The 27610-nt window shown below is 54.3% G+C and overlaps 3 protein-coding genes across 5 annotated transcripts in view; 1 reads left to right on the forward strand and 2 right to left on the reverse strand.

Moving 5' to 3' along the window:
- arap2 (ArfGAP with RhoGAP domain, ankyrin repeat and PH domain 2) overlaps positions 1-19432 on the reverse strand; it is a 60051-nt gene extending 40619 nt beyond the window's left edge. The window contains exons 1-9 of one of the 2 annotated variants that reach the window (XM_029840438.1): positions 19235-19432; positions 17075-17911; positions 16549-16631; positions 14767-14843; positions 14428-14489; positions 13379-13687; positions 12944-13013; positions 6111-6228; positions 766-950 (exon numbers count right to left, since the gene is read on the reverse strand). In XM_029840438.1, coding sequence (XP_029696298.1) covers positions 766-950; positions 6111-6228; positions 12944-13013; positions 13379-13687; positions 14428-14489; positions 14767-14843; positions 16549-16631; positions 17075-17853 — 1683 coding nt within the window. In that variant the 5' untranslated portion in view covers positions 17854-17911; positions 19235-19432. Of the gene's footprint in view, positions 1-765; positions 951-6110; positions 6229-12943; positions 13014-13378; positions 13688-14427; positions 14490-14766; positions 14844-16548; positions 16632-17074; positions 17912-18403; positions 18550-19234 lie in introns of those variants that run through there. The other variant, XM_029840439.1, reaches the window with a different exon arrangement.
- A 1459-nt stretch (positions 19433-20891) lies between these two features.
- Positions 20892-26862, forward strand: dthd1 (death domain containing 1). Of its 2 annotated transcripts, none has more exons than XM_029840908.1 (9): positions 20892-21368; positions 21446-21797; positions 21867-22179; positions 22275-22454; positions 22553-22788; positions 23093-23248; positions 24887-25379; positions 25455-25512; positions 25583-26862. In XM_029840908.1, exons 1-9 carry the CDS (start codon positions 20924-20926, stop codon positions 25951-25953), a joined length of 2604 nt encoding a protein of 867 aa, XP_029696768.1. In that variant the 5' UTR covers positions 20892-20923; the 3' UTR covers positions 25954-26862. The 2 variants fall into 2 exon arrangements, with proteins under 2 accessions (XP_029696768.1, XP_029696769.1); XM_029840909.1 differs by having other exon boundaries at positions 20892-21359.
- On the reverse strand, positions 23059-24361 carry LOC115250792 (uncharacterized). The gene is made up of 5 exons (XM_029840910.1): positions 24005-24361; positions 23804-23923; positions 23576-23735; positions 23277-23506; positions 23059-23201 (listed from the first exon to the last, which is right to left on the reverse strand). Exons 1-4 carry the CDS (start codon positions 24310-24312, stop codon positions 23297-23299), a joined length of 798 nt encoding a protein of 265 aa, XP_029696770.1. The 5' UTR covers positions 24313-24361; the 3' UTR covers positions 23059-23201; positions 23277-23296.
- Positions 26863-27610: the final 748 nt, after the last annotated feature.

Consider the following 27610-nt stretch of genomic DNA (forward strand, 5'->3'; position numbering starts at 1 on the left):
TCACGCTAATGAAGAAAATAATGAAACGCAAACAGCGAAACTGAAAGAGTGAGCGAGACAAAATGAGAGCCAAGGAGGCGTGGATGTCAGCCGGCTACGACGCACGCTATCACAACACAGACGAGGTGTTGAAGGAATTCATATCAGCGCGTAACGTCTATCTTTAGATTAGCTTGGATAAACAGATTAGCTTGGATAAAGACACACAGATGTGTGTGTGCTTGTGGCTAATCAGATCTGTGCGTCCACGATGCTTCAGCATCTTCGCTCCTCGTATTGACAATAAGCACTTAAGATTGGAAGGAATACAAACAAGCCAATGCTAGCTGCGCTAGCTAACAGCAGCAACAGGAAGGGTTTTTGCCAAAGCCGATCTTTCGGAGGGCGGTTTTAGCCGATCATGTGACCGCGTGTGTCACCGGCGACCGAATGAGGCAGATTCAGACGCTTTGAACCTAAATAACGTGGATTCCTCTCCGCCTGAAATGAAGCTAGCTAGCGCTGCGCTCGCCTCAGAGAGCCGCTTCAGCGCGCGGACCCAAAAGAGCAGCTAGCAGCAACGCCGCGACGTGCAATTTGTGACATCCGTCTGGGGTTTTAAGGTAATTGCCTCCTTCCGTTTGACCAAAGTTGCACCCAAGTTCTCACAAGCGTGTTAGCTTTTTGCGCTTCACCTTCACCGCCCCCCCCACGCGCTATTCTCTCGCCTTTTCAAACGGGAAGCTGTCATCCTGTGGCGAGGAGGTCCCGGCGGCGGTGAAGTACCTGTTCTGTTTTGCAGAGCCTGACTTTGCTCCCCGCCAGGGACACCAGCACTCTGCCTTTGTAGCCGCGGAGCTCCAACAAGCCCAGCTTGTTTGCAGAGGGGAGGCTGTCGGAGGGCTTCTGGGAGCCGCAGACGGGGGCTTGCGTGGCCGTCTGAAGCGCTTCTACCCACTCCTGCCGCTCCCCTGTGGACACACACGGAGACGGGAAGAGAGGAAAGCAGGTAGGTGGTGGGTACGGATCCAAGAGGGGAAGAGAGAATCAAGAGGAGAGAAGGAAGCGGGATGTCACTCCATCGTAGCGTCTTTGATTCCTCCTGTTAATTTATCAGTTAGCCGCCTTCCTGCTAGTTGCTTGTGTTCTCCGAGCTAAAAGAAGAGCTACCGACGCCGGGAAAATTCATTTCGCCCCTGAACGAAAGAAGAGAAGAAGAGCAAACGTCTGCAAACAAGTGCAAACTGCCACACTGAAGGACAAAGACAGCTGCTTCTCGCTGCCAGATGTGCAAGTTTCCAGCAAACTGACTAATTATAAAATAGCGAGGGTCTTTTTTTTTATAGCGCTACTCAGGAGATGCTAACAGATCCGTGAAGCCACGCGTGTCCCGACCTTCAAACCTCCGCATTTTCCAACTTTTACGTTTTGAAGTGTGATGAGCAGCGGCGTATTTTTATACGCACGCGACTTTTTACAGAAAAAAAGTTGGCGCTTATTGCAGCTACACAGTTGCTAGCTTATTAATGCGCGTCAACGGCGATAAGACGATACCTCTGAATCCAAACACATCTGCGCTTTTCACACTTTAGTTGGAGACCCTGAGAATTACCCACAATGCACCGCGTCTGTCGTTGTTGCTCCCGAATCCTTCTGATGTAAAGCCTGAGTGGAGCTGCTCTTCGTTGACCGCTATCTACATTGCTAATTTAAGCTAATTTCTTCAAATATGTGCTAACTATTACCAACTATTGCGACGTTCCAGGCGGGAATCGCATCCTGGTGGCGTTCCAGAGTGCCCGAGTGCCATCAAAGGCCGTCCGCCCTTGATCGGGATACTGAAATCGCGACTTGTCGAAAATCACCCTGGATTACGATGACTCGACATCTCAAGTTTGCATTCAAAGGACGCGTGTTCAAAAGGCAACTCACGCGTCTCATAGCGCAACTTCTCAAATGCACATAAAAAGGAACATGAAACCGGCGCCGTGAAGCCGGTTCCCCCACCGCCCAAGACATGGAGTTATCAAAGCCGCTGAAGCGGGAACACGAGCTAACAGAGGAGCGTAAACACGCATCACAGGTACGGAGCGGCAGCCGCTATCCAACAGCAGACATGAGAAGAGCAACGGAAAATCCGATTAGCGGCTAATACGAAGCGTCACCGGGACAGTTCACAAACTTGAGGGCGGATTCTTTCCAACTCCACGTGGGGGTGATGGGGGTAGTTCTCATGTTTGGTCCAGAAAGGCCACGCTAAGCTAAATCAAGCAGAATTAGCACCTAGCGCTAGCTGGATGACGTGTTGTCGCAGAGCTTTGTCTGCAACCAGGACCACATAAAACCTGTCCAACCGTCTTTGTGGTAGAAGACGATGATGTCCTCCCCGTCAGGTTCGTCCTCTCGCGCCTCTTTGCATCCTCCTATTTTTAGAAAGCCCCCCCCCCCCCGCGGTGGCTCGGGTCACCCTCTGTGCGACGCCTGGCGTCCTCCAGAACGCTCCGTGTACCGTGACAAAGGCAGAAAGACGCTCACAATGACGTGTCAATCACTCCGCGGCCGCCGTCAACCTGACATTGATCGTAATTGACCTCAATTAGCTTCCTGATTGTTAGCCTCCGCGGCACTGCGCCCGCGGGGGCCCCCCCACCGCTGACCTTGCGCCCAGGCGCACTCAAACGAATCTACCTCAGCGGAAAACTTTCACTTGGACTCCCGACTGTATCCACAGCCCGGTCCCAATCCTTGGCCCAGTGTGCCCCCCCCCCCAGAGATTGTGAATTTACAAAAAGCTGGTATCAATAATGAAAGGTCTCCTTCATTATTGAGCGCTCTTTACATCGCCGGGCCCAACGCTTCCGTCCCCAGGTCCATTACCTGTCCCGCGCTCACTTATTTGCCTGTTCATTTATTCAGGATCTTCCTCGGGCCTGTTTCCACTCTCTTATTCAACCGAGCTGTCAATCGGAGCGCCGACGGGAGGAGGGAGGGTTGAGAGAAACTTCTGAGCCAACACGCCGCCGCCGCGTTAGCATACGCGGCCGACTCTTATGCCGGAATGTTTCCCCTCGCAGATGAAGTGTCGGCAGTCTTGCCAATGTAATATTCACACGGATTCACCTCTGCAGGATCGTGCGAAGGGGGGAAAAAAAAGGAAAACCGGCAGCGATATTCCTCTCTGCTGAAAGAAAGAGCCCCGACGGGATGAGCCAGCCTCGCCACTTTGAGGGGTATGGAGCTCGTAGAGCCACGCTAATGCTCGCTGAAAGAGGAAGAGATGAGAGGCAGGTCCACTCAGAGCTCCACGGGGATCCGAACAGACGCCCACGCGGCTCCTTTAGCGGAACGGGGAAAAAAAACCAGGCTGATCAGAGGGTTCGTGGTCATGTGTGTAGCTCTCGCTCGCCGCTTTAAATCCCTTAAACTGTCAGATATTTTGGTGCTTATAGGAACAAAGACAGTATGTTAGCTTAGTCAGTAGAGGAGGCGCCCCCTAGTGGTAGCACGCAGCATATCCATGAGCTATCCACTAGCTAGGTCGTGTTGCTTGTCTTGTCAAACGATAAACGATACATTTATGGATGTAGCGACGGATGCTAGCAGGGATGAAACACGCTGCAACTGAAAACAACCTATTGTGATTGCAACAGCGGCCCATTTTCTCCTTCTGTTCCTGCCCCCCCCCCCCCCCCCCCCCCGACCGTCCTTCCTGTCATCCTGAAGGGAACCGCAGCGTTCCGGGACGAAACTTGTGGAAAGGCAATTGCCGACGCATCAGAACACGAATCGTCAGCGCTTCTCTACGCCGTCAGTCCCATCTCCTCTCTCGTACCACGTTTGTCTGCACCCCCCCGCCAACCTTGTTGTCCTGAACATTTCCCATCACCCTCTACCCCCCCCCCCCCCCCCCCCACCCCCCACAGCTCCCCCTCTTCCTCCCTCGTTCCATCTCCTCCTGCTGAGGCTGACAGTACCTGAGGGGAGAGGCCACCTGCGGACCAAGTGGAGAATCAGCTGACAGCTGTGTGCACACACTCTCCGGTGGCCCTCAATTATTCACTCACCCCCCCCTTCCCACCCCCCCCCATCACCACCTTCTCCATCTCCACTCCGGCCTCTTCATCCGTCCCCGCTGTCGCCGGCGTTCCCTCCCTGTTGCAGCGTGTCAGGCTCACTCCATCCTCCCCTCGTTCTAACGCACCCCTCATCCCCTCACCACCCCTCGACCTGATTTATATCAGCGAAAGGAATCAGACTCCTCCCACTTTCTTTGCTAACCCGACGATGACTAGCTAATTGGCGACATAGGCAACATAAGGAATCTGGCCAGAGTTCCTCTCACAACCATAAATTTCTTTATTGGACAGACACGATAGTTAAAATTTGTGAAGGACGTGTCGGGATACGGTTTATACGACCTACGGCTGTGTTGGACTAGAAGCTAACTGCCACCAGCAAAGACGACTTCCTTCCATCTTCAGCGGAGGAGACATCAAACAAAGATGGACGACATCGTTTTCTCCAGAACATGGAGACCTTGCGTCCGCCGCCGCTGGATTCCCGCGATGATGAGCAGCTGTCAAATAACCGTACGGAAAGATGCTCCGACACAGAAGCTAGCATGAGCGCAAGAACCACCAGCAGAGATGTGATCGGAGCCCCGACCACTGCACAGCAGGTTATCAATGGGGAGGGATCGATATCGCCCAGCGGAGCCTCACTGTCCCTCTCTGACTGATCTCACATCTCCATCTTTCTCCTGTGGTTCCCCCAAGATTGATGACTCCTCACCACCAGCCGCATGGGCCTGTTTAAAGATGCATGAGGTGATGAGGGCCAACTTTTCCGCTCCTCCTCCTCCTCCTCTTCTCAATCCGAACCATTTTCTCCGCCGGTGGCAGGAGCCGCCTGCGCTCGGAGGCGTCAGCCACCTCCGAGTCCCCCAGGTTGTGTCAGGACGGCTGAGCGTGATGTATGAAGATCGGCGAGAGGACAGCATGATGAATGACGCCGGCGAGGAGCCGCGACTCCAACGCGCGAAAAACAGAGTTAGTCATCGATATCGTGATGCGCGGGATCGACGGCGCAGCAAACATGGATGATTTTTATCAACCAGAAGTCAAAACAATGTCTGACGGCTAATGCAAATGCTGAAAATGAGTGGGAAGGAGTCGCTGTTCTACCCCTAAAATGGACACCCGCTTCTATTTCTGCCTTTCTCCCAAATGACTGTGATCATTGTTCAAATCCCGGCTAATGCCGACGTCTGCTAATGCTAATGCCTCCGTCTGAGGCTAAAACTGAGGCGACACTCATCAAAATGAACCCCAAGAATCGACCCTCCGTCGGTAGATGAGCGGTTTGACCCGAGCTGCCTCGCAGGAGGCGAGGAGCAGAAGCCGTCCCCTTCCCCTCTCATTAACGCCGGCACAGACGGAGCCTGCAGCCGAAAGACCATAATAGAAGAGCCTCCTTTCGCCTGGTCTGACAGGGCGATGAGAGAAGTGAGGAATACCACCATTAAGGAGTGATTCAGAGGAAACTTGAGAAATTGTTCCTCTTTTTTCCCAGTTTCTGAACCTTTAAATGTGCTTTGTAGCAAACGTTAGCATCCTGACATCGACTCTTTACCAAGGCTACGAGCAGCCTAAACAACAGTGCGAAGATCCACGTGCCAACTAGCCTGACAAATTCTTTAGGCTCTTCATATCTGCACGAGGATAATGCTAAGGGACGGAATCTGGCAGCTAACTTGAAAACACTGAGCAGCTTTTCGATCAAAAATTCGTATACTTCATCTCCTTGTTGGAAAACAGGCTAAATGATGCACAATGCTAATCGTTAGAGATTTGCTGATATGAACTGTGAGCAAGAAAGACAGAAAAAAAATAGTTTTACCAGTTGTTCAACACAAATTTAGAGCCAAGATTTACTGAAGGAATTGAGTCAAAACAAACACCAGAGACGAGACAAATGATCACCGCGGCGCTAGCGAGGTAAGAATGAAAGAGGTAGAGACAAACACCAAGGACAGGGGGGGATCGCCGGAGATCAAACGATTAAATACAAGGCCAGGATTCAGAAGATCAGAGCGAGAAAAACACTGACTGATGATGGCGGAATTCACTTACCTTCTCTTTCTGCCCGGAAAATAAAAGTCCGGAGAGTGGTGGCGACCTCAAACTTGTCCCCGTGTCCTCGCACGTGCCTGATCGCGCTGGCGAGGATCATACCTTTGGAGTACATCTCCTAAACGAGAGAAGCACCAACAATGCTCTGAAATAGCTTCAACACGCAGCGCTAGCATGCTAATAACACCGCCGTACACCATTAGCTTCGCTTCATTATCTTTAAGACTTTATTGCACCAATAATCTTGCGAGTTAGCCTGGATTAGCATCCCGTTTAGTCCCACACAACCCCGTCAGACAGTCCCGCATCTCTCCGAAGAGTTCTCACTTTTATTTGTAGAATTAGCTTCTTCGTTCCCTCCGAAAAAGCATTTCAGTGACAAATTGAATCGAACATTCGTTTAAAAGTTTGCATTAGGATGAATGAATGGAAATAACCCAAATTAGACCCAAATGTGGGCTCATGTTTCTCTTTTCATTGCTTTTTAAATTGAAATGTCAAATTGCCTCTGAAATGGGCAATTGCGTCCATTTTAATAAAGTTTGGAGTTAGAAATCCAGGAAATTGGTGCACTGAATGAACCACCTGTGTCTAGGGTACACGGGGGAGGGGGGGTCCAGTAACTGGTCGATCAATATCATTGACACCATGAAGGAGACTAGACGGACCCTAGAAGGTTTCTGGAGACCACAGTGACTACCCAGGAGTCAGAAGTGAAGCTCAGCTGGACTTTGAGGACAACAGCTGTTGCCCAGGTTCCTAAAGGGTGAAAGTAATTGTCCACTAAAGCTCCTGGGGGGGGGGGCAACTGGAAGAGAGTGGACACCAAGCTTCACCTCTGTCCTGGATCATGGCGGGTCCGTCGTGCTACCGTTGTGCAACACCATGGAAATAAAGAGGGGCCAGGTTTAACAGCCGCCACACAACTACAGAAGAAAAGAACCTCTGTGGGCCAGGAAGAAAGTGCCGGTTGGGGACACGCAGGTGCCGATTCATTACTCCCCTCGGCAGACATGGGAGGAGAGAGGAACGCTGCACTGGAAGCAATTAAAGCTCCGGGGCCGCTGTGGGTTTGAAAGAAGACACGGGCGGTGGAAAAAGAAGGAGAAGAAATCTGATATCAATATTATCACTTCTGAGGGAGCAAGGACAGGCTGACACCGGCGCCGGATCAGTATTCGAGCTGTGATCCGACGAGCCGAGCGAAGAAATGCCCTCGACATCGTCGGTGGAAGCCGACGGCAGCTCGGTTTTTAATGGTCGGGCAACGAGGGGGAGCGAGAGGAGAGGACGGTGCCGTTCTCTGGTGGCCGCCGCCGGAATCATTGGGAGTGAAACAAAAGGGTCGGCGGCGGTGGGGGGGGGGGGGGCAGACCTGCATTATTCATCTCGATAATGTCATTATCATTGCAAAGTACGGTGAGGAAAAAAGCCGACATCTCCTCTGTTCCTCCTCCTGCCGCACATCCGAAGGCTTAACCTGAATTTTCCTTCTTGGCAGCAGATGAGGAAGAACTGCTGCCCAAACGGCTACTGGACCGGCTCTACTGGACCGGCTCTACTGGACCGGCTCTACTGGACCGGCTCTACTGGACCGGCTCTACTGGACCGGCGCTCTACTGGACCAGCTCTACTGGACTGGCTCTACTGTACCACCGCTCTACTGGACCGGCTCTACTGGACCAGCTTTACTGGACCGGCTCTACTGGACCGGCGCTCTACTGGACCGGCTCTACTGGACTGGCTCTACTGTACCACCGCTCTACTGGACCGGCTCTACTGGACAGGCGCTCTACTGTACCACCGCTCTACTGGACCGGCTCTACTGGACCGGCTCTACTGGACCGGCTCTACTGGACCGGCTCAACTGTACCACCACTCTACTCTACCACCGCTCTACTGTACCACCGCTCTACTGTACCAGCTCTACTGTACCGGCTCTACTGTACCGGCCCTCTACTGTACCACTGCTCTACTGTACCACTGCTCTACTGTACCGGCTCTACTGTACCGGCTCTACTGTACCGGCCCTCTACTGTACCACTGCTCTACTGTACCACTGCTCTACTGGACCGGCTCAACTGTACCACCACTCTACTCTACCACCGCTCTACTGTACCACCGCTCTACTGTACCAGCTCTACTGTACCGGCTCTACTGTACTGGCCCTCTACTGTACCACTGCTCTACTGTACCGGCCCTCTACTGTACCACTGCTCTACTGTACCACTGCTCTACTGTACCGGCTCTACTGTACTGGCCCTCTACTGTACCACTGCTCTACTGTACCACTGCTCTACTGTACCAGCTCTACTGTACCGGCCCTCTACTGTACCGGCCCTCTACTGTACCACCGCTCTACTGTACCACCGCTCTACTGTACCGGCCCTCTACTGTACCACCGCTCTACTGTACCACTGCTCTACTGTACCAGCTCTACTGTACCGGCCCTCTACTGTACCACTGCTCTACTGTACCACCGCTCTACTGTACCACTGCTCTACTGTACCACCGCTCTACTGTACCGGCCCTCTACTGTACTGGCCCTCTACTGTACCACTGCTCTACTGTACCACTGCTCTACTGTACCGGCCCTCTACTGTACCGGCCCTCTACTGTACCACTGCTCTACTGTACCACCGCTCTACTGTACCGGCCCTCTACTGTACCACCGCTCTACTGTACCACCGCTCTACTGTACCGGCCCTCTACTGTACCGGCCCTCTACTGTACCACCGCTCTACTGTACCACCGCTCTACTGTACCGGCTCTCTACTGTACCGGCCCTCTACTGTACCGGCCCTCTACTGTACCACCACTCTACTGTATGAAGGGAGGCATAAAAGAATGAACTCCTGACTCACTCTTGCAAGGCTTAATTAAGCCGAGTGACCTCGCCATCCACTGGAAAAGAAAGTCTATTTCCAGAGACCAGCAGGGCCAAAAATATCCCGGCCGGCACAGTCAGTCAGCCGGGGAGAGCGGGGGCGGTGGAAGGGATGAACGGCGAGAGGACGGGAAAAAGACAGAGGGAGAAATTAGGGGTGCGAAAGGTCAAGGACTGGGAAAGGACAGCGAACGGTCCCTTCAGGATACCCGCGACGCGGTCGGGTTCGCTACAAAGAGGCAGAGCGCGGCCGAGCTCCCGACGAGAGCGGAGGGACACGAGGGAATGCTGGGAGGGAAAAATCCTGGCCAAGCGAAGCCACCTAAGAGGGTCAGGGAGGCATCCCATCTGATATTAAAGAACAGTGTTAACAGGGCCAAAGAGTGGCTCAGCCTAATTACCGAGCGAGCAGCCTCGTGTATTCTCACCCCAGCAGTTTCACACCGCTGAGCCCCCCCAAAAAGAATTCAGACAAGTTTACAGGAAGTTGGGCAGAGGAGCTCGCTGGCCTCCAGGCGGCAAGACGGGGCTTTAATTGTAACTCACTGGGGGGAGGGGCGGTGGTCGGAGCGTCTGCAGGTGCGAGGATGGCAAAGTCAAACGGAGGAGGAGGAGGAGGAGGAGGAGGATTAGGAAGAGGAGGAAGAGGAGGAGGAGGAAGAGGAGGATGAGGAGGAGGAAGAGGAGGAGGAGGATGAGGAGGAGGAAGAGGAGGACGAAGGAGGAGGAAGATGAGGAAGAGGAGGACGAGGAGGAGGACGAGGAGGAGGGGGAGGAAGATGAGGAGGAGGAGGAAGAGGAGGAGGAAGAGGAGGAGGAAGCGGAGGAGGAGGAGGAGGGGGAGGAAGATGAGGAAGAGGAGGAGGAAGAGGAGGAGGAGGAAGAGGAGGAGGAGGAGAGGAGGAAGAGGGGGAGAGGAGGAGGAGGAGGAAGATGAGGAGGAGGAAGAGGAGGAAGAGGGGGAGAGGAGGAGGAGGAGGAAGATGAGGAGGAGGAAGATGAGGAGGAGGAAGAGGAGGAAGAGGAGGAAGAGGGGGAGAGGAGGAGGAAGAGGAGTAAGAGGAGGAGGAAGAGGAGGAGGAGGAGTAAGAGGAGGAGGAAGAGGATGATGAAGAGGAGGAGGAGGAGTAAGAGAAGGTGGAGGAAGAGGAGGAAGAGGAGGAGGAAGAGAAAGAGGAGGAGGAAGAGGAGGAGGAGGAAGAGGAGGGGGAAGAGAAAGAGGAGGAGGAAGAGAAAGATAAGGAAGAGGAGGATGAAGATGAGGAAGAGGAGGAGGACGAGGAGGAGGAGGAGGTCTGGGTGGAGGTCAGCCCACACAAACATTGAATCTTTATGATCTCAGGAGGACGGGCTGCCAAGGATGCAATGAGGCCGAACCGTCTCTCACACACCAGCCTCTGTCCTCCATACCTGCCCCCCCCCCCCCCCTCATTTCTGCCCCCCCCCTCTATCAACCTGCGCTCTTTATTCCTTTATCCATCCATCTCGTCCACACTGAGCCGCCTCTCTTCACACACACGAAACCAAAAACAAGCTGGTAAACTTCAGGAAACAATTAAGGAGCCAAAGCGGCAGTGATGGAGGCCCCATGTGGAGCGGGAAGAGCGCGAGGTGGAGAGGGCGGGAAGAGCGCGAGGTGGAGAGGGCGGGAAGAGCGCCGCCGTCCACGCCGACTCCTGAATGCTGCAGCGTCTCCGTAGCGACGGGGGATGAGTGGAGGGACGAGGACACCAGCTGGCTGCAGCGGACAACTGCACCTGCGGAGGTTGTTTCTCAAATATCCCTCAAATGTTGCAGCTGAAATTAACGTCCCATTTTCTCCATTGATCTTTCAAAGGAAGCAAACAAGTTTTTCAGAATAATGATCCCCCCCCGGAACGCTCCAACACGCCACATCAGAGCGGCCGCCCACTCGGGCTAGCTTAGGTGTCTGCAGGCTCCGCGTCCAAAATTCACCCACTCCTGAACGGCGTTCAGCGCTGGTTCACACTCTCTTTGGTGCTTTTGGCTAACGGCTACCTGTGAGGGTGTCAGTGGGAAGCTAGCGCAAGTGTGACGACCAGAATCTGTCAGAAATGTCTGAACTACCGAAGCGCTGCGCTAACGATCAGGCCAGGCAGCCTGGGAAACTCAGGAGGGAGTGAGTACAGCTTCCCTCTGCTCCCTGATTCAGCCTTGCCCCTCTTCCAGCTCTTCTTAACCCTTTATCTCTCCCAGCCCCCCCCCCCCCCCCCCCCCCCCCACCGGTGCCCTGGAGCCAGGCTTTGGCCCGCTCGCGCACACAAAGACACCTGAATCAATCCCGCTCTTGATGAAATCGGGCGAAAAGGGATGATGGATACGGCAGATGGGGGCGCAGAAAATGAGACCGGCGATTCCCCTCCGCTCCCACGCCGCCGCCGCCACCCCCCGCCGATGGCGTCACCGCGGCCAAAGACCCTCAGACGGCGGCTGTGATTAAGTGCGATTACTTCTGTCTGGAGCTGGCAGGTCCCAGGGGTGGAAAACAAAAGAACGCCTTTGAAGTTGGAGAACAGAGGAGGATCTTTCGGTAGCGCGCGGAACGGTTCGGAACGTAACCCCGGACTCAGGAGGACGGGACCGGCGCCCAGGTAGCCGAGCAGAGCGGCGTGAGGGTGCAGGTCTCTACGAACGTGCGTTGCTAGGCAGAGAAACAGACGCTTAGCTAACCCCCCCCCCACGAAAAGTTCAATCTGTGACATGCAGCGTTTCTGAGAGGCATCGTGTCTGCCCATAAATTCTTCTTGTACCCCCACCGTCGCCCTATCGGGGCGACACGCGGGGGCCTCGGCGCACACGTGCGCTCGCCCAAATGGACCGTGCCAGGAGCGCTGACCCACCCCCTCTCCCCATCGATCCCCGCGCCGCCACGTCCTGATAAATAAAGCAATAAAATGTGCCGGAAAGACAAAACAAGGGGGGAAAAGACGAGGGAGAGGAGGCGCAGAGGGCTATAATTAGTAAGTGATTAACGAGCCGGCGTCAGACGGGTCCAACATCATTGATTGGGATGTTGTGCAACGCCGCTGCAGCGAAAATGAGCTAGCCTTGGGAAGCGGCGCCGGGGTCAGGAGCGCACGTGCTGTTGTTTCCAGCCGATGGTTTATTAGTGAGAACACAAAGGTAGAGCCTGTGATGTCGGGCAGATCAAAGCCCCCCGAGACCCCCGTGAGAACACTTCAAAGTAATAAAAACACAGGTTGTGCTAATTCTTTTACGCGTAGAACCTTCTAATTCTGGCACCATCAGCATTTACACAGTATGCTAACATCTCAGCACGTTTTCTCAATGTTAATGATTGCCATGGTAACGGCAGCTACGTTTTGAGGCTTTTATTGTGCTTTATATACATTAAGCTAAGTCTGCCCAAAATGCTACCAACAAAAGCTAGCCTTTTAGCATCAAATGTTTTTGATCAGACGATATTGTGCTGACGCCCATGTGTAATGTCTTGATTTTCCAAATGTCAGCGAATTCTCGCCACACAGAGACGCAAATGTAGCGTGAAAGGGGGGGGGGGAGTACATCAAAGCTAAAGTGCTGAACATCAAAGCAACAGTGTTCCGTTTTGCTTCAAGCGACCATCCGTCTTATTTTTTCAGCTAACAATTCAGTGATGAGGTGACGAGAGAGCTGAATTTCAGATCCACCTCTCACACAGCGGGAGAACGAAGCGCGGTCGGAGGAGGATGGAATGCTGAGGACGGCAGAACACTGGTCTCAGCTTCCTTCCCGTCTAACGTGCCAACATCAATACTCTTTAGCGTACAGCTGGGCTGGAACGTCACATGGGGAGTAACGACACTCCGTCCTTGCTGTGACTTTTGTTGTTTCCGTTTATGCTACACCAGCGAGCTAAAAATGACGGCAACCACAATGAGGAAGTGGCAAAAGGAACGGCGGAGTTCAAAGTTGCCGCTCTTACCTTCTCATTGTTGTAGTACGCCAGGCTCTCGCCGTCGAGTCGCACCCACCTCCTCTGGAACACGCACTTCCTGCAACGAAGCGGGAAAGACGATAAATAAGACGATGATGAATGCAAATGTAATCCGTCTGGCTCGCTCGGCGTGGCAGACACCAGTCAAGTAAGCCGCATTAAAGCCTAAAAATGAAGACGCATGGAGATGGAGAGCAATTTAGCTAAGATCGCCCAGAATGGGGACTCGTATTTCATCAAGTGCAGCATTGATTCGTTTTGTCACCAGCTGTCATTAAGCGTAATCAAAGCAAACGAGCGCTTTCCAGCCGGGATATTGAGGAGAGCGAGGATGGCACGATAGCGGCTGATGGCGCCCAATGGCGCCCGACATCAACCAGATAAACTCCGTTTGGAGGTGGGCGGGTGTTGTGGGTCACCTACCCTTGAGGGGACAGCTTGTCCAGCCAGCCCGCCTTCAGCACCGGCGATTTGCCGGCGCCGTAGAAGCAGGCATACGGCGAGATATCGGGCATGGCCGCGGCGGTTGTGTCCTCCAGGGCGTCGGTAGGCAGCGAGTACAGCTCACACTCCACCATATCTAAAGACCCCAGCGGGGGGCCAGACGAGGCCGGCTCACCGGGGGCACCGTCAGAGGTCAGAATCCTGGCACACTCGGTCACGGTCGAGTACTCGTCTTCGGGGGTTTGGGTGGGATCTTCCTTGGACTCTTTCGGCTTAGCGGCCTTTTCCCTGTTGAAATGCGGACCGGACGTGAAATTTGATACTTTTATGGGAGCATGACGCAACACCCGTGTAGCTCGGGCTGTAAGTGCGCACGTAGCTTAGCTTATAAGAAGGAACTGCGATAGGATAAAAATTCAAAGCTAATTCCTCCAAGCTAAGCCATTCTGTACGAAGTTTCTGCTAATTCTTCCCATCCCAATGCTAATCTAAGGTGACTTAATTAGCTGGTTAAAGAGACTAAACTGTTGTATCTGCTAAGGTGACAAGAAATGCTAAGGCGCCATTTACAAGGATAATGCAGAGCAGAATTCCACCCAGTAGTTGTGCTCATCAAAGATCCAAAAGCTAATCATCAAAACAAAAACAGAGAGTTTCATTGCATATTTATGACTGGTGGCCCAGTGGCTCCGCCCCTCCTCCCGCGCTCGCCTCATGTTTGTATTTGCTTCCGCACCGTTTAATCAAACAAGCTACTGTTTGTTCATTAACAAGCTACAAAAACAAACTGGCTCGAGCGGAACGGCGTCATCCCAGCTCCAGCTTTTATGCTGGGATGAGCTAGCGGTCGTCATTAGCATACAGACATGAAGGTGGAATCGATCGTCTCCAGCGTTCACTGGGAAAAGCTAATCAGCGGGATTCCCAAAGTGTCACAGATCTGAGAGAGCAAATGTTGAGCTACCGTCCTAAACTCACCCTCAAACATTTCTGATTTACAGCATAGCCTTGGGACGTAGCTAGCATACCTGTTTTTCTTCTTTAACTTGTCCCTAAAACCTTTGTGGAACACTTCTTTAGCGCCTCGATCCTGCAGAACACATGAACACACGTCAGAGGTGAAAGAAGTCGGAAGACGTTCGCTCCATTCATGTTTGCTTTAGCTGCTAGCTGCTAGCTGACATTTCCATTCCCCTGAAGCAAATCCAGCATTACTTTATTTTTTTTTATCCTGTTAGCTGCTTTTATATTGTAACTGTAACGTTTAAAGATGTAAACAGGCTGACTGTTAGCATTAGCTACACAACGGATTGGCTTCTGGTGGGGAACTTTTCACGAGCGCTAGCGGTGCCAGAGGGCCACCTTACCGGAGCGCCGTCGGGGTTGTTGTACAGGCACAACTCGCCGTAGGGAACAATCGGCGCCGAGGTTCTTTGAAGAGGAGCTGAAAAGAACAAAGACAACAAAAGTGTTCTTTGATGACATTCAGGCTTTGGTCAGTACAAAGGGGAGGGTCTGAACACGGCAGAACGAGGGAAAGTAAAATCCCTCTCTGAAGTGCCAGCTGGGACCTTGATCCTCATTCTGCCTTGAACAGGCTGAATCAGCGCCAAGGTCCAGTCGGTGGTCGTTGGCGGCAAAAGACAAAGAAGAAGAGCGACATCGGCCGGACGCCATTAGTCCGGAGACCCGCGGTGACCCTGCGTGGGCCGCCGCCCGTCACCATGACAAATGGAACCGCCTCCTCGCGAGGGCTCGGTCCGAAAATCGAAGTGCCAAACGGACTCGCGGGGATCCAGATGTGAAGCTCTACGCACAGTAAACAATAGAGCCATTACTGAAGGACACGGAGGGCGCACGCCGGGCTTCATGAAGAGGTCAGAGCGGTCCACGCCGCTGCAGCAGCGCTCTCGGAGGACTGATCGCAACCATCAATCATCATCCATCAGCTGACCTTCGGGCCACTGCCGGGTTTCTCCAAGGAGCCGCGGGACGCTACTGTACTCAGTTCCTGTCAGATTCTCTCCCTCCCGCGGCCACAGAGGCGGAGGCCGCCGCTTCTTTATCTGCTCCTGACCCGCCGCCGCGCCGTCATTACAGAGGGAATTGATTTTTGCGCATCCGGCTTTTCGTTGGCGTCGGGTTTGGCGTCCTCGGCGGCGGTCCCGCACGCCCCCGTCGGAATATCAATGACATGTGGAACGCTGAATATCTGTTGTGGCCGTTGCCCTTCCTTAAAAGGAGTGGAAAACTAGCATGCTAACAGGCTAAACTAACATTTGAGGGGCTAGATTCTCGTACTGGAGGATTTTATTAGCATGCTAGCCTCACGTAGCCTCGTGATTTAACTATTAAAAATCACAAAGTGCGTCAGATTGTAGCAATACTTCCACCGACAGTGTTTAGACGCTGTTTAGCTCATTTTAGCATCCGGCGTTTTACAAACTAACACCGCGAGGCCAGAAACTGTCGCGCCGACTTTTCTGTCGCACGTTACACCTCGTTTCACACGAATCCCGCCAAAAATTAAAATAAATAAATAAATAAACGTCGACTTGTGGGATGCTAAGGGTGTTAGCCGCGAAGCTTCTAAAAATAAGGTGTTGAAATTCCGGAAGCTTTGAGTGGGAAAATAAGAACGAAGTTTGTCCCGACTGTCTTGGGGAAAACTCTTCAAATATTGTTGGGGAAATATCGGCGGGTTGTGGAGGGACGTCTCGCTCGCTCCCCGTCTCCCCGCCTCCCCGTTCGGGGACCGTCTCGGCGCTCCTTCGCATCCTTCTACCCTTCCTTCCTCTCAAGTCGCTCGCCTGCCTCTCTGGTCTCGCCGCCTCGTGTGAAAGTCGGGAAAAACAAGGCCTACCCAGAGACCGCGGCGGAGCAGGTACGCGGAGCGAGGCGGGAAGAAGGCGAGGCTGCGGTGGAAACGTGTCACAACGTGGCGCGTCGACGCGGACGCCATCGCCGAGGAACCGGCGGAATCCTCGGAGGACGCATCTGGAGCGGGGAACCCGCCTGTCGCTAGCAAACTTAAACAACTAAAAGATGTGAGGGAGCGTCCCCCCCCTCCTCCGATCCGCCTCCGATCCTCCGCAGAGCTCTTCTAATCCAACGCCGGATGAAATATTCATGGCGGAGAGACTTCGTACCTTTCTGAGCGCCATTTGCACCAGCGGGAGCTTCAGAACCGGCGAGGTGCTCGGCGGTGGCTGTTTGCACTGGCAGCGCGCTCCTGAGGAGGAAGAGGAATCACAGACAGGAAGTCAGGGGAAATTAGCCGGAATCTGGAGTAGAACCCTGCGTGGAAGCGGGGCCGCCGACCCGGTCTCGTACGTTCTCATACTTACGCGTTTCTGGTTCTCGGGACGCGAGAATAGAAACTGCGTTTTGGGTTTTTTTAATCTCAATAACCTTTTCGTTTTTGAAGAAACTTAAAGCTTCGGTTGTTGTTCCTGTTCTGCTTTTAAATCAAAAGTACGACCGTTTTAGCATTATTAGTTTCCATCACAGACTCTGGAGCGCGACTTCTTCTTGCTATGGCTAATGCTAGCCGATACCGTTCCCACGCCGTTAAACGCTGGGAAGCGTCGGCGACGTTGACCTGGCACTGATATGGTTAGCAAAGCTAATTAGCTGCTGTGGAGTCATGTGACTGACACAGGATAGTGGGCCTACCGGTCCTGGAGCAGCGGCGTGGTCGGACTGGGGATACTGGGGACGGGTCGGTGCCTCAGGCGATACGAGCGCGTCGGCCGCGGACCTGCGGCAGCCGCCGAACGGGGCCGCGCCTCGTAAATGGCGTTTTCCACCATCTCGCCAGCGAAGCCGCCCGTGTCGTTAGCGGCAGCTGATGAGTCCGAGCTGGACCGGGGGGGGTCTCCTGGGGAAAGGTCCCAGTCCGAGGAGGTGGGGGACCCGCTGCTGGAGGAGGACACCGACGGCGGGATGCTGGGAGGTTCATACCAGATCTGGATATTTTCTGGTTTGCGTGGAGCTGGTTGTGGGGGGCGGACACATCCGGCCTGGGGGGCGACTTCAGCCCTCACGAGTCCCGACCCAGGAGGCAACGAGTGGCTCTTCTCCTGATCTTTGCTCTCCTTCAGCGGAGGGTGTTGATACGACAGCCCCCTCTTCTTGTCCTTCAGGAAGATGTTCCTCGGGTAGGGAACGGGCCTCCTGTCCCCCGCCTCTTCATCCTCATCCTCCTCCTCCTCCTCCCCCTCCCCCTCCCCTCCGCTCAGCTGCTTCACCCCGAGCGCTTCCAAGCTGCGGAGGAGTCGCCTCCGATGGCCCGTGGGCAGGATCTTCAGCTCCAGGAGGCGTTCCTCAGTGAGCTCCCTGCAGTCTTCCAGGGTTCTGTACCCCGCCCCCAGGAAGGCCGAGGTGTACTGGGACAGGCGGAGGGTGAGCAGCCACTCCACAACCTCCTGGATGGACTCGCCAGGCTCCAACATGAGTCTCACCTCTGGAACATCAGGAAGAACGCTGGAAACACAGAGTTGTCCGGCTCAACTGTAAACAAACACAACAGAGTAGCATCGAGACGACTTTAGCAGCATTTTTTAGCAACTGGAAGCGCTAAATCAGGGTGGTTTTTCATAGGAACATCACGGTTTTTATAGTGCCGCACTCAAATTCTACAAAATGACGAGGTCTGTTAGCGGGCGTGCTAACATTTCCAACGTAAATCCACTGCAAAAATACAAACGAACTACGTGCCTCATCTGAAATTAACCGCAACCTGAAAGCCTTAGCTTAGCTTAAGAGGAGCTTCTGCCCACAAGTGACAGAACAGACGTGAGTTTTTTTGGGGGGGGGGGCGGTTTCGGGTCCGTTTGGTTGCCCTCGACAACTGCCAACTTTAAATTTGCAACACCTCCAGGCTAAGACAGCAGGAAGCGCAGCAGCTGTGGGGCAACAGGACGCTAGCGCGACCCAGGGGTCAGCTTCCGCGGCGAGATCTCAATCCAAACGCCGCGACTGAAGTCGTCTTTCAACACTTACCGGCGTGGAGCCCAAGATCACGCAGGTTGCCGGGCAACACGCCGAGCCTCCGCAGCGACGGCTATATATAAACGCCCAGCTTCCTGACGCGTTCGCATCATGTCAGAGGAAGAGCCGCCTGCCACAGGAGCTGACCTCACCGCTCATTGGGCTGCGAACCTGTGCAACTCCGGGGGTGATTAGTGTTACTTCTGCTTTTCACCAGCGCTGCGGCTCGCACAGGTCTGCTTGCACCACCACCTCCCTCGTGCGCTCTCCTCAGGGACCTGGGGGGGGGGGGGGGGGGGAGTGCCCGGTAGCACCAGCACCAGCGTGCAGGGACCTGTTTGCACGCGGGTTTGACACCCACCAGGGAAGGTGTGACCTCATACCAACAATGAACAAAGGTGACTGTTGTGGCGGGGGAGCGCGCGCTTTCACAACACCACAGGTTCAAACCACGAAGGGGGGGGGTGTGCGCTGCTTCCTAAACAGAACAGAAGTGAATGAGAAATGCGCCTCCTCAAACATGACAGGTACGGCTTTGGGAGTGCGCGCGCCCGCACGCGCGTGCGTTTTTATGCCTCGTTCGAAGTCCATCGGGCGTCATCTTCCTGTTCGCTGCTGAGTTCAACACGACGTTGCTGTTAAATTCGGCTTTTGCTCGCGCGACGCGCTTCTTTCGGTCGTGGCCGTGTTTTCGCTGCACGTGCGACATGTTTACATCGGCGTGAGGTCAGCGGGCGCGTGAGGGTCTAGAAACGGGCGTCGCCCTCCTCCCGTCCCACCCACCCGCGCCGCGTGCAGCTCTGACGCATTTTTAAATCAATTAAAAAGGACAAAGCGCCTTACTTGCGTCTCGTGTCTCTACCGGCGAAGTTCTGCTGCGCTGACGTCAGCGCGCGCGCGTCGTTGTGGTTCTTCTTCTGCTCCTTCAGGACCTCATCCGGAACACCGGGTCCACGCTGTCATCACGCAGTCCCCTCACATCCTGCCGTCGCCCGCGCGCCTCTTTCCGTCACCCTTTTCGTTTTCACTCTCCGCGAGGCGCTCGGCCACGCCCACCTGGGCGGGGGTCACGCTCGCGCCTGTCGCACCTTTCATTGCTTTGATCATTGTTCTGCCCTCATTTAAAACCCTTTCTGACCGTTGTCGTGATATGTTTAGCATTAATCTTCAGAGGAGACACTTTAGCTTCATTATAGCTCCCAAAAAAGTTTGATTTTGATCAATATTCAAGGTTTGACCGAGCTTGTCCATCCCAGGCTACTGAGAGCAACAGTCCAGCTGCCTCTGAGGGGACACGGGTCATCTTTTACTTAAATATCCTCCTGCTGAGTGAGCAAAATCACACTCATGTCCACATCTGTGGACATTTGGAGACTTTTCTTTCAATGATAACTAGAACTTTGAAGGTTTGAGGTTCGCTAAAATCCCGTTAGCGTGACAGCAGTGGAATTCCAGCTGAGTAATTATGCAACACTCCTAAACCACAGTTTTGCTCACTTTCTGTTAGCTAGCTTGTTTATTTTCTTAACTTATCCTGTCGTGGTCTTAACAAGGCCGAAATTCACTTTGAACTCGTGTGGCCTTCGCTGAAACTGATTCAACCACGACGTGGCCTCGGACGTGATATAACAAACGTGGAGGTGTTTGCAAGGTTTTCCGGGACGGCATGCGTGTCCCAGCTTGATCCCGAGGCCTCGGGCTGCACATTCAGCACCGGCAGGAATGTAGGCAGAGTCCATCAGACACGTAATGAGGCAAGTGTCCAACTTTCAGGATCGGATTTTTGAGTAGTTTTGAGGAACAGTAAATTATAGCAATAAAATGAAACCAAAGGAAATAGTTTCAGCTCTTTTGGGTCAATCAGCAGGGGTAACTTTACCAGACACCGGCACTTATTCGACTTTGTTTCGAATAAAATGTTTTTTTAAGGAGTTTCACGAGCGTGTAATGACCCAAACCGGCCACGCGATGGCGACAGAGCGCTGCGCTCTTTTTTTTTGCCTCGAGGCAACAGCGATGAGACTGTTTGAAAGACATGAAACTTTCAGGCGCAGCACAGATTTAAAAAGCCTTTTTTTATACGTCATATCTTAGTTTGCACAACCGCCTTTGCGAGGAGAAAACGTGTAACCGGGCCCTCCGCCACGTCCCCGCTGTGGGTAAAGGTTTTTGCTTTTCCTGCACCGTTTTGAAAAAGCCGACATCTTTCAGGTTTAAAGGGAACGACAGAACAACGGTGGCAACAACAGTGGCCTCCCGGAGGCTTTTCTTTTGTCCAATTCCCATCGTGTCTCCTGGGTTCACCTTGGCAACGCGTTTTACTGCTGGCAACCGTTTAAATACAGAATTGGCTCTTAAACCGAAAGAAGCGCTCCACTACCCAGCAGCAGTCGATGCCAAGGACATGGGGAACAAGAGGGAGGGGGGGGGGCTTCAAATATAAAAGGAGGCACGCCAGGGAGGGCTGCGGATTTGAGAGGACCTAAAGGGACAGAAGGTTCATTATTAACATGTCGTAGGGTCTGCAGCCGTATGGAGGAAGAGGAATTTCCCAAGGACGCCCGTCAGGAGGAAGCTCTCCTCGGGAGGTTGGTGGAGGCGGTTCGAGGGCTGAAAGCTCTCCGAAGCCTCAGAGATCGTCGCCAGGAAGTGGCGGCAGAGGGAGGATGTCCGGCCGGAGAGGAGGGAGGAGGAGGAGCAGGGGACGGCGGCGGTGGTTTTTTTGGAGATGCTAATGTCCCTGATGGACACCCCCTAAAGGGGTCAATAAAGTACTCTGATTCTGATTCTGATTCTGGAGGGAAGGGTGATGAAGAGGAGCGCATCAGGAAGCTGCTGCATTCACTGAGGGGGGTCGGCATCTCCCATTCAGCCCGAGCTACGTCCTGGAGAGAAGCCCTCCGGGAATGTGTCTGCGTCCTGGCCACGCCTCCACCAGGGGGCAGCGGTCAGCAGCCCGTCCTCACAGGTGATTCCGGTCCGTAATAAAAAGGCAATAAAAAGTGACGTCGCGTCACAAGTTGTTAAAGTTTAGTCCCATATCGCGTTTTTCAGGTAGAGAGCGTCACGACACCTTGGTCAAAATTCTTCTCAGCGTGGAGGACGACGTCCAGAACCTTACGGACACGCTGGCCAGGATCGTGGCAAAGCTCAACGAGGAAATCCTTCAGTTCCACAAGGAGGAGCCCAGAGACGCCGCGTCACCAGAGCAGCACGAGGACCACCTGAGTGAACACGTCCACCTTGGACCGGACTCTAATGGGATGTCAGGTCCACTGGACGCTCAACCAGCAGCAGATTCCAGCAGCAGACTGGAAGAGAAAGGGGCGGAGCCAGTGGAGGACAACACCCACACAGATGTTGTTCTTCAGGACAACCAGGGAGAAGATGGAGACCTGATAGTGGGGTGAGTGCTCCACAACCAGACCAGGTTCCCTAGAAGGTTCAGCTCTGTAAACCTGCTTCTGAATTCCAGGCTGGGTTGTCCGGGTGTTCCAGATGTGTGCTTCGTCAGAGGGCCCCCCGGGCTGGCCGGCGCCCTGCGGTGCGAGGTGGCCGACGCCCTCAGCTGCCTGATGGTGCGCGGTTCTGAAGAGCTGGTGAGCAGAGTGGTTCGAATCCAGGTCCGGGACGGTGCGCGCCTCCCTTTCCCTGTGACCGTGGTGGTGCCCTTCTGCGGGAGCTACCGGGGCAGCTACCGGGACGTGTCGGTGAAGATAGTGGACGAGGTGGGGGGGAGGAGCTACGTGACGCCGCTAGCAACCGAGGGAACATACGGGGGACAGTGGGTAAGGTTCTGCCATGGGTTTGGATTTGTGGGCTAAAACCAGCGGGTTGTTTTAACGGGTCGGGAGCGTCCGGCCATGTGATTTGTCCTCACCAGGGCTCGTTTGCCGAGGTGCGAGTGTACCGCCTGGGCCTGTTCGCCGTTGTTTCCTGTCTGAAAAGGGAAAACTATACAGTTCCTACGAAGGGCCTGTCACTCAAGCTGAACATGGACCCGCGGATCTGTCTGAACTACCTCCCAGGATGCTTTGCAACCCCAGTGATCGCTCAAACCATGGTAGGAATACAGCTTAGCTCACCTCATTTGGAGGTTGGCTGGTCCAGGAAGGTCAATAAAGGTGAGTGCCGCTCACAATCTCCTCTCCAACGCCTCAGATCCAGCCGTTGGACACGACCCTGCTGTCTGCTGCCAAGTCCAGGACGGACGCCTACCATTCGGTGGTCTCCACCAGTCCGGTTCTCTACCTCACCCACCCGTCCACTCAGCCCCTGAGAAGACCCCTAACCCTGACCCTTCCCTGCCCCCCAAATCCTCAGAAGAACCACGGAGGGAGACACGAGGAATCAAGAAAAGACCAAACTCAGGAGGACAAATCCGCATCCCAGGGGAGGCGAGTCAAAAGTAGCCGAGAGTGCTAATTATGTTTGTTGTTATTAGCAGCGTAATTTAGCAGGTTAACACGGTAACTAACGATCACTGCTGCTAGGGGCTTTTGTCGGCTCGTCTCTTTTGAGATTTTTTTCTTATAAACCACAGTTTTGTGAAGAGACCACACTTTTATTTATACACAAACACAAAAGAGTCGCAATTTGGACCACAAGATGTCACCAACTTTACTTTTGAAATAAAACGAACCTTTTCGCCAACTTTTCCTGCTCTAACTTTGCACGACTTTTGCTTTATGTGACCGTCAGGACCTTGGCTTCCTCCGTGAAGTCTCAGGGGATTTCCGAGGAGTTGCTGGTCGTTATGGGTTGGAGGGACAAACAGTGGAGCCTCCTGGACCAGGTGGCCGTCAGGAACCTGCAGAAAGGCTTGGTGACCTTTGACCTGATGGAAATCTTTGACAGGTTTTAAACATAACTTCTGTTAACATACGAATGGTTTTAACTGTGACGCTAACGTGGAGGAGGCCTCTGCAGGACTCTGTGGGTCGGTTTTCCGACCATCCAGCCAAAGCAGAGCGCAGCACAGAGAGCCAGGAAAGGCCGGAATGTCCACAAAAAGACCAGGATCAACGTAGAGACAAACAGGGTCGCGCTTCCTCCCTCCTGCGGGGCAGTTTTGGCACCAAGAGGTCTGGTCCGTCCAGCCAGCAACAGGAACACCTGAAAAAAACCGAAGGCTCAAAGGAGCTGTGCCAGGATCCGGCTCTTGGAACAAACCCCCCCTCTCACCACGTCTCCCCGAGCCTGAGCCTTGCGGCCGAACTCCCTCAGCCACCGCAGCTGATCAGCAGGACTGTACCATCTCAACACGCCGCCACGCTCTCCCGCGTACAGCGTCAAAATGGGTCGATCCCTCCTGACGGACAGGAGGACATAGCGGACCCCTCGCCTGAGTCCGGCGGAGAAAACCGTCAGCCATAGATGACCGAAAAATATATATTTTTTAAAATAACGAACCTTCGTGCAGCGACGCTGTTGGCGGAACCTGATTTTAGCCTTGTTAGCACCTCAGTGGATGACGAAAAACCCCAGACGCCGTCGACCCCGGCGGTCTGAGTCATCCACAGCCTAGCAAAGCTAACACAAAAGATCAGCGGTGCGGAAGAAGCCGAACAGGAAGTGACGCCTGCCGTTCCGGATTAGCCGGCGCTAAACTACCTGTGGGTGAAGTAAAGTCGCCTCCGTCGTCTTTCCACAGCGGAGTTAGCCTCCGAGACACAGACGACCTGAGTCGATGCAGAAACAGCTTCCGAACCTTCAGAGAACAGAAACAGGCGCCTCACGTCCGGGTGCAGCCGCGACCGGAGGCCCACGAGCCCGGCCGCCGCCTCCAGCAGCCGTTCGACACCAGCGCGGCGCCGGGCCGACATGATGACCACGTCCAGGGTCGTGGCCGCGATCAAGAGTTCTCCTGCCGCACACAGGAGGGGGAGGACTGAGCCCCCAACCACAGAACGAAGCCACATTAGCCGAGGCTGAAACGAGCTCTGCTAGCAGGCAGGAGTGGGCGTGGCTCTGAGGACGACAGACGGGGGCTTATTTACGCAAAATATCACAGCTTTAGTTGCTGCAACGCTAGCTGAAGTCCAAACGACACAGAATGTAGCACAAATCATAACAATAAGTCCCTTTGTTTCATAGAACCAGAGAGATTTTCAGCATTATCGGATATCGGAATTGGCCACTAGGTGGCCGTTTATTTAAGATCGTCATAAAAAGCACTCACCGACGCGTCGACATGAGCAGCTGAGCGCTACAGCTAGCTGGTCTATAGCGAGCCTCCCTTCATGTGAGGGATTTGGGAATGGCCGTATGGATAAGGGGGGTTTAAATGCTTTAAATTCCGAGCTTTAGCTTTTCCTGCGGCCTGAATAGAGAAGCACGCGTTAGGATCCAAAGCTCTCCTCCTTATTTTAGTTGAATTCCCTTATCTAACAGCCTTTTCCTGGGCTGATAACGGTGTAATAACAGCATTTTTAATGGGTGTTCAGGGCGATAACGGGCTCCTTCTTCCTTCGGTTGCACTAAATCTCGTTGCAGGCTGCTGGTGCTGCGCCTCCGCTCGCCCCTGCAGCCCAGCGACCTCTCCTCCCTGGCAGAGGAGCTGGAGGAGTCCGTCCGCAGCCACGCCGTCACCCTCGTCCTGCAGCGGCGGCCGGAGGAGCCCGACGCCGTCCTGGTGGCGGCGCTGCCCAGCAGGGACCTGAGCTGGGAGCTGAGCAAACTGCGAGCCCAAGGCTACGCCGGCCTCCCGGAGGCCTCGTCCCAGCTCTCCATGTGCGACGGAGACCAGCTCGTCCTGCGATTCGGCGGCAACGTCGCCGCCGCGGGCGACCAGTCGCACCAGCGGCTCACCTTCCACGCCCAGCTGCACAGCCGGGTCCTGCTGCGCCTCACCCACGTGGATCCATACGGGAACTACAGCTCGCCTCACTACAAGGGCACCGCCAGCTTCTATAAGGTGACCCGGGAGCGGGCGGACCGGGAGCAGCTGGACCGTCCCGTCTGCAAACTGTCCCTGACTTTACCGAAGGTGCGGACGAAGCCGGGCTTTCGCGTCAAAGCCGTGACTTTCAAAGATGATTCTGACACCTTCCTGTTCTGTTAGAGGCCGCGAGCGGTCCGCCGCCAGAACGCCGCCCGGGTGAAGTCCTGCGACGAGCCAGGTAGGCAGAGAACCCGACATCATTCCGAACACGCTGAACCCGCCTCCCTCACCTCCTCCTCTGCCACCAGACTCCCTCCCCGACTCTCTTCTTCTCCGGCTCTCTGCGGAGCTCTCGGAAGAAGAGGTGGCCCGGCTGGTCCCGTCCTTACGCCTCTGCCGCAGCGCCGCCCAGCTGGTGAAGCTCCGGGCCGGGGAGAGCCCGTCCGCCCAGGCCTTCCACGTCCTGGCCATGTGGCGGAGGGGCCTTACAGCTGCGTCCCGGCGACCCAAAACCTCCCAGCTGGCCCGTTGTCTGGCCAGGATGGGCAGGCCGGACCTGGCCGGGGAGCTGCTGCTGCGTCAGCCAGAAGCCTCCAGACAGGAGGCAGAACCACCAGCAGGCCCGGGATCCAGGAATCTGCCGGTTGGGGAGCCCGACGGCTGCGGTGCCTTGTTTTAGCCACAAGGTGGCAGAATTAGGCTGAAGAATCCGATGTGCCCGTCAATCAGCTTTAGAGGCACAAAGATGTTAATTTTAGCGGACAAAAACAGAAACTTTTCTCCATGAGCGCTACGTGGCTAATGTTTGCTATCAGTAATGGTGTGAAATGACCAGACAATCAAGGTCAAAGTCTACATTTAGCCATTTGTGATCAACAAATGACCTCATGTTCCGTCAGGTATCAAGTGTTTTCTTAACGTGAATGATTCTTCATGTGTCGTACGAGGCTGTTGCACGTGGCCAGACGTTACCTTTAAAACTGACTAGCTAATGCTATTGCTAATGGCGTCAGAAGCGGGTCCTTTTTAAAGATGTCCTTTAAACCCTCACGCTCCTGCTGTTTGACATTCGACGGCTCCCCGAGCTGAAGGAGGGGCACTGACAGATGTGTCCGGGGGGGCGTTGGGGTGCGGGGGCCACCAACTGCAGCCCCACGGGAGGTGCGGTCGTGGGCCCGCGGGATTAGCCAAGCACAAAGCGGTCGGCGTCGGAACCGAAGGATGGACCTTTTCCCTCCAGGCTCCTGCCGCCGCGGCGTTCCCGGCTGTTCTCCGTCTCACCACCAGGGCTGCAGCGCGCGAGGGGGGGGGGCATCATTAGTGTGGCAGAGGGCCAACAAAGCAGCGCACACACATCAAAGGGGCCCTGCTCGGGGTAAATGTCACAGAGGGGGCTCCAGCGGTGCCAGGAAATGGTTTCCGCTCTTGTTTTGTCTCCCCAACTACATTATTGAAAAGGCCACGCAGCAAGGCACTCTGGGAGGCTGCCCGCCGTCCTGTGGCGGAGGTAGCCGAGGGCTAATGAAGTGAATCCCCAAAGAGGGCCAGAAGATGAGGCCCTGATTAAACCCCCCCTTGCAGGAAGCTGCTCGGCTGCAAGGTAAATGTGACCGAGCTGCCGAAACAGTCAACGGAAAAAAGGACGACAGACGGGCTCAGTGGTAAATTAGCCGCTAGCGTGGCGGTAAAGACACCTGAAGGTTGCATTAGCATGCGAGTCGAAGCATTGAAGGCTGATTAGTTTGGATGGGAGGGTGGTTTAATTGGCTCTTGTTTACTCATTTAGCCAATCATGCCCACGTACTGCCGGGGAGTAATTTATGAACACGGAAGGATCTTCGTAAAGATTCCGTTCGGAGGAATGAATAACAGATCGAGTGTTTTTCGCTGTCTCTAAGCAACCGACTCTGCTCTCAAGGACTCCGTGTGATACAAACACTCTTTGAAGACCGTCGCTGGGAAAAAATACGTCCCAGCCGCAGCGAAGGGTGACTGGCGTTAGCGTACCCGGGGGTCCTGGGGGTGACCGACGCTGATGAGAGACAGACGGAAACGGCCGCTCGTTCGTACAAAAAGAGGAGGGAGGAACTCTCAGGGGCCATTCCGTGACTCACACCCTGACCCCAACTCCGTGTGTGTGTGTGTGTGTGTGTGTGTGTGTGTGTGTGTGTGTGTGTGTGTGGTGCTGTCCAGTGGTGCATGATGAACACGGTTAGCTGGACATGTTCTGGGCTCCATTTGCCATCACTTCTTTGCTAACAAGGCTTGGCTACATGACCCCATGGACAGTATTGGACAGCAGCGTCAGCTAGCATGTCAAACAGTGGTAGCTGCTC

Source organism: Takifugu rubripes, chromosome 8 (genome assembly GCF_901000725.2).
Source record: "Takifugu rubripes chromosome 8, fTakRub1.2, whole genome shotgun sequence".
In the NCBI taxonomy this organism is placed as follows: Eukaryota; Metazoa; Chordata; class Actinopteri; order Tetraodontiformes; family Tetraodontidae; genus Takifugu; species Takifugu rubripes.

Bases quoted from the DNA above. Each gene is read 5' to 3' on its own strand.
- dthd1 (XM_029840908.1), top strand. From the start codon at position 20,924: ATGGAGGAAGAGGAATTTCCCAAGGACGCCCGTCAGGAGGAAGCTCTC. The intron at 21,798-21,866 runs GTGAGTGCTCCA...TCTGAATTCCAG, and splicing joins GATGGAGACCTGATAGTGGG to GCTGGGTTGTCCGGGTGTTC. The intron at 22,455-22,552 runs GTAGGAATACAG...CCAACGCCTCAG, and splicing joins CAGTGATCGCTCAAACCATG to ATCCAGCCGTTGGACACGAC.
- LOC115250792 (XM_029840910.1), bottom strand. From the start codon at position 24,312: ATGTGGCTTCGTTCTGTGGTTGGGGGCTCAGTCCTCCCCCTCCTGTGT. The intron at 23,924-24,004 runs GTAGTTTAGCGC...CTTTTGTGTTAG, and splicing joins CGACTTTACTTCACCCACAG to CTTTGCTAGGCTGTGGATGA. The intron at 23,736-23,803 runs GTTCGTTATTTT...CGCCGGACTCAG, and splicing joins AACAGCGTCGCTGCACGAAG to GCGAGGGGTCCGCTATGTCC.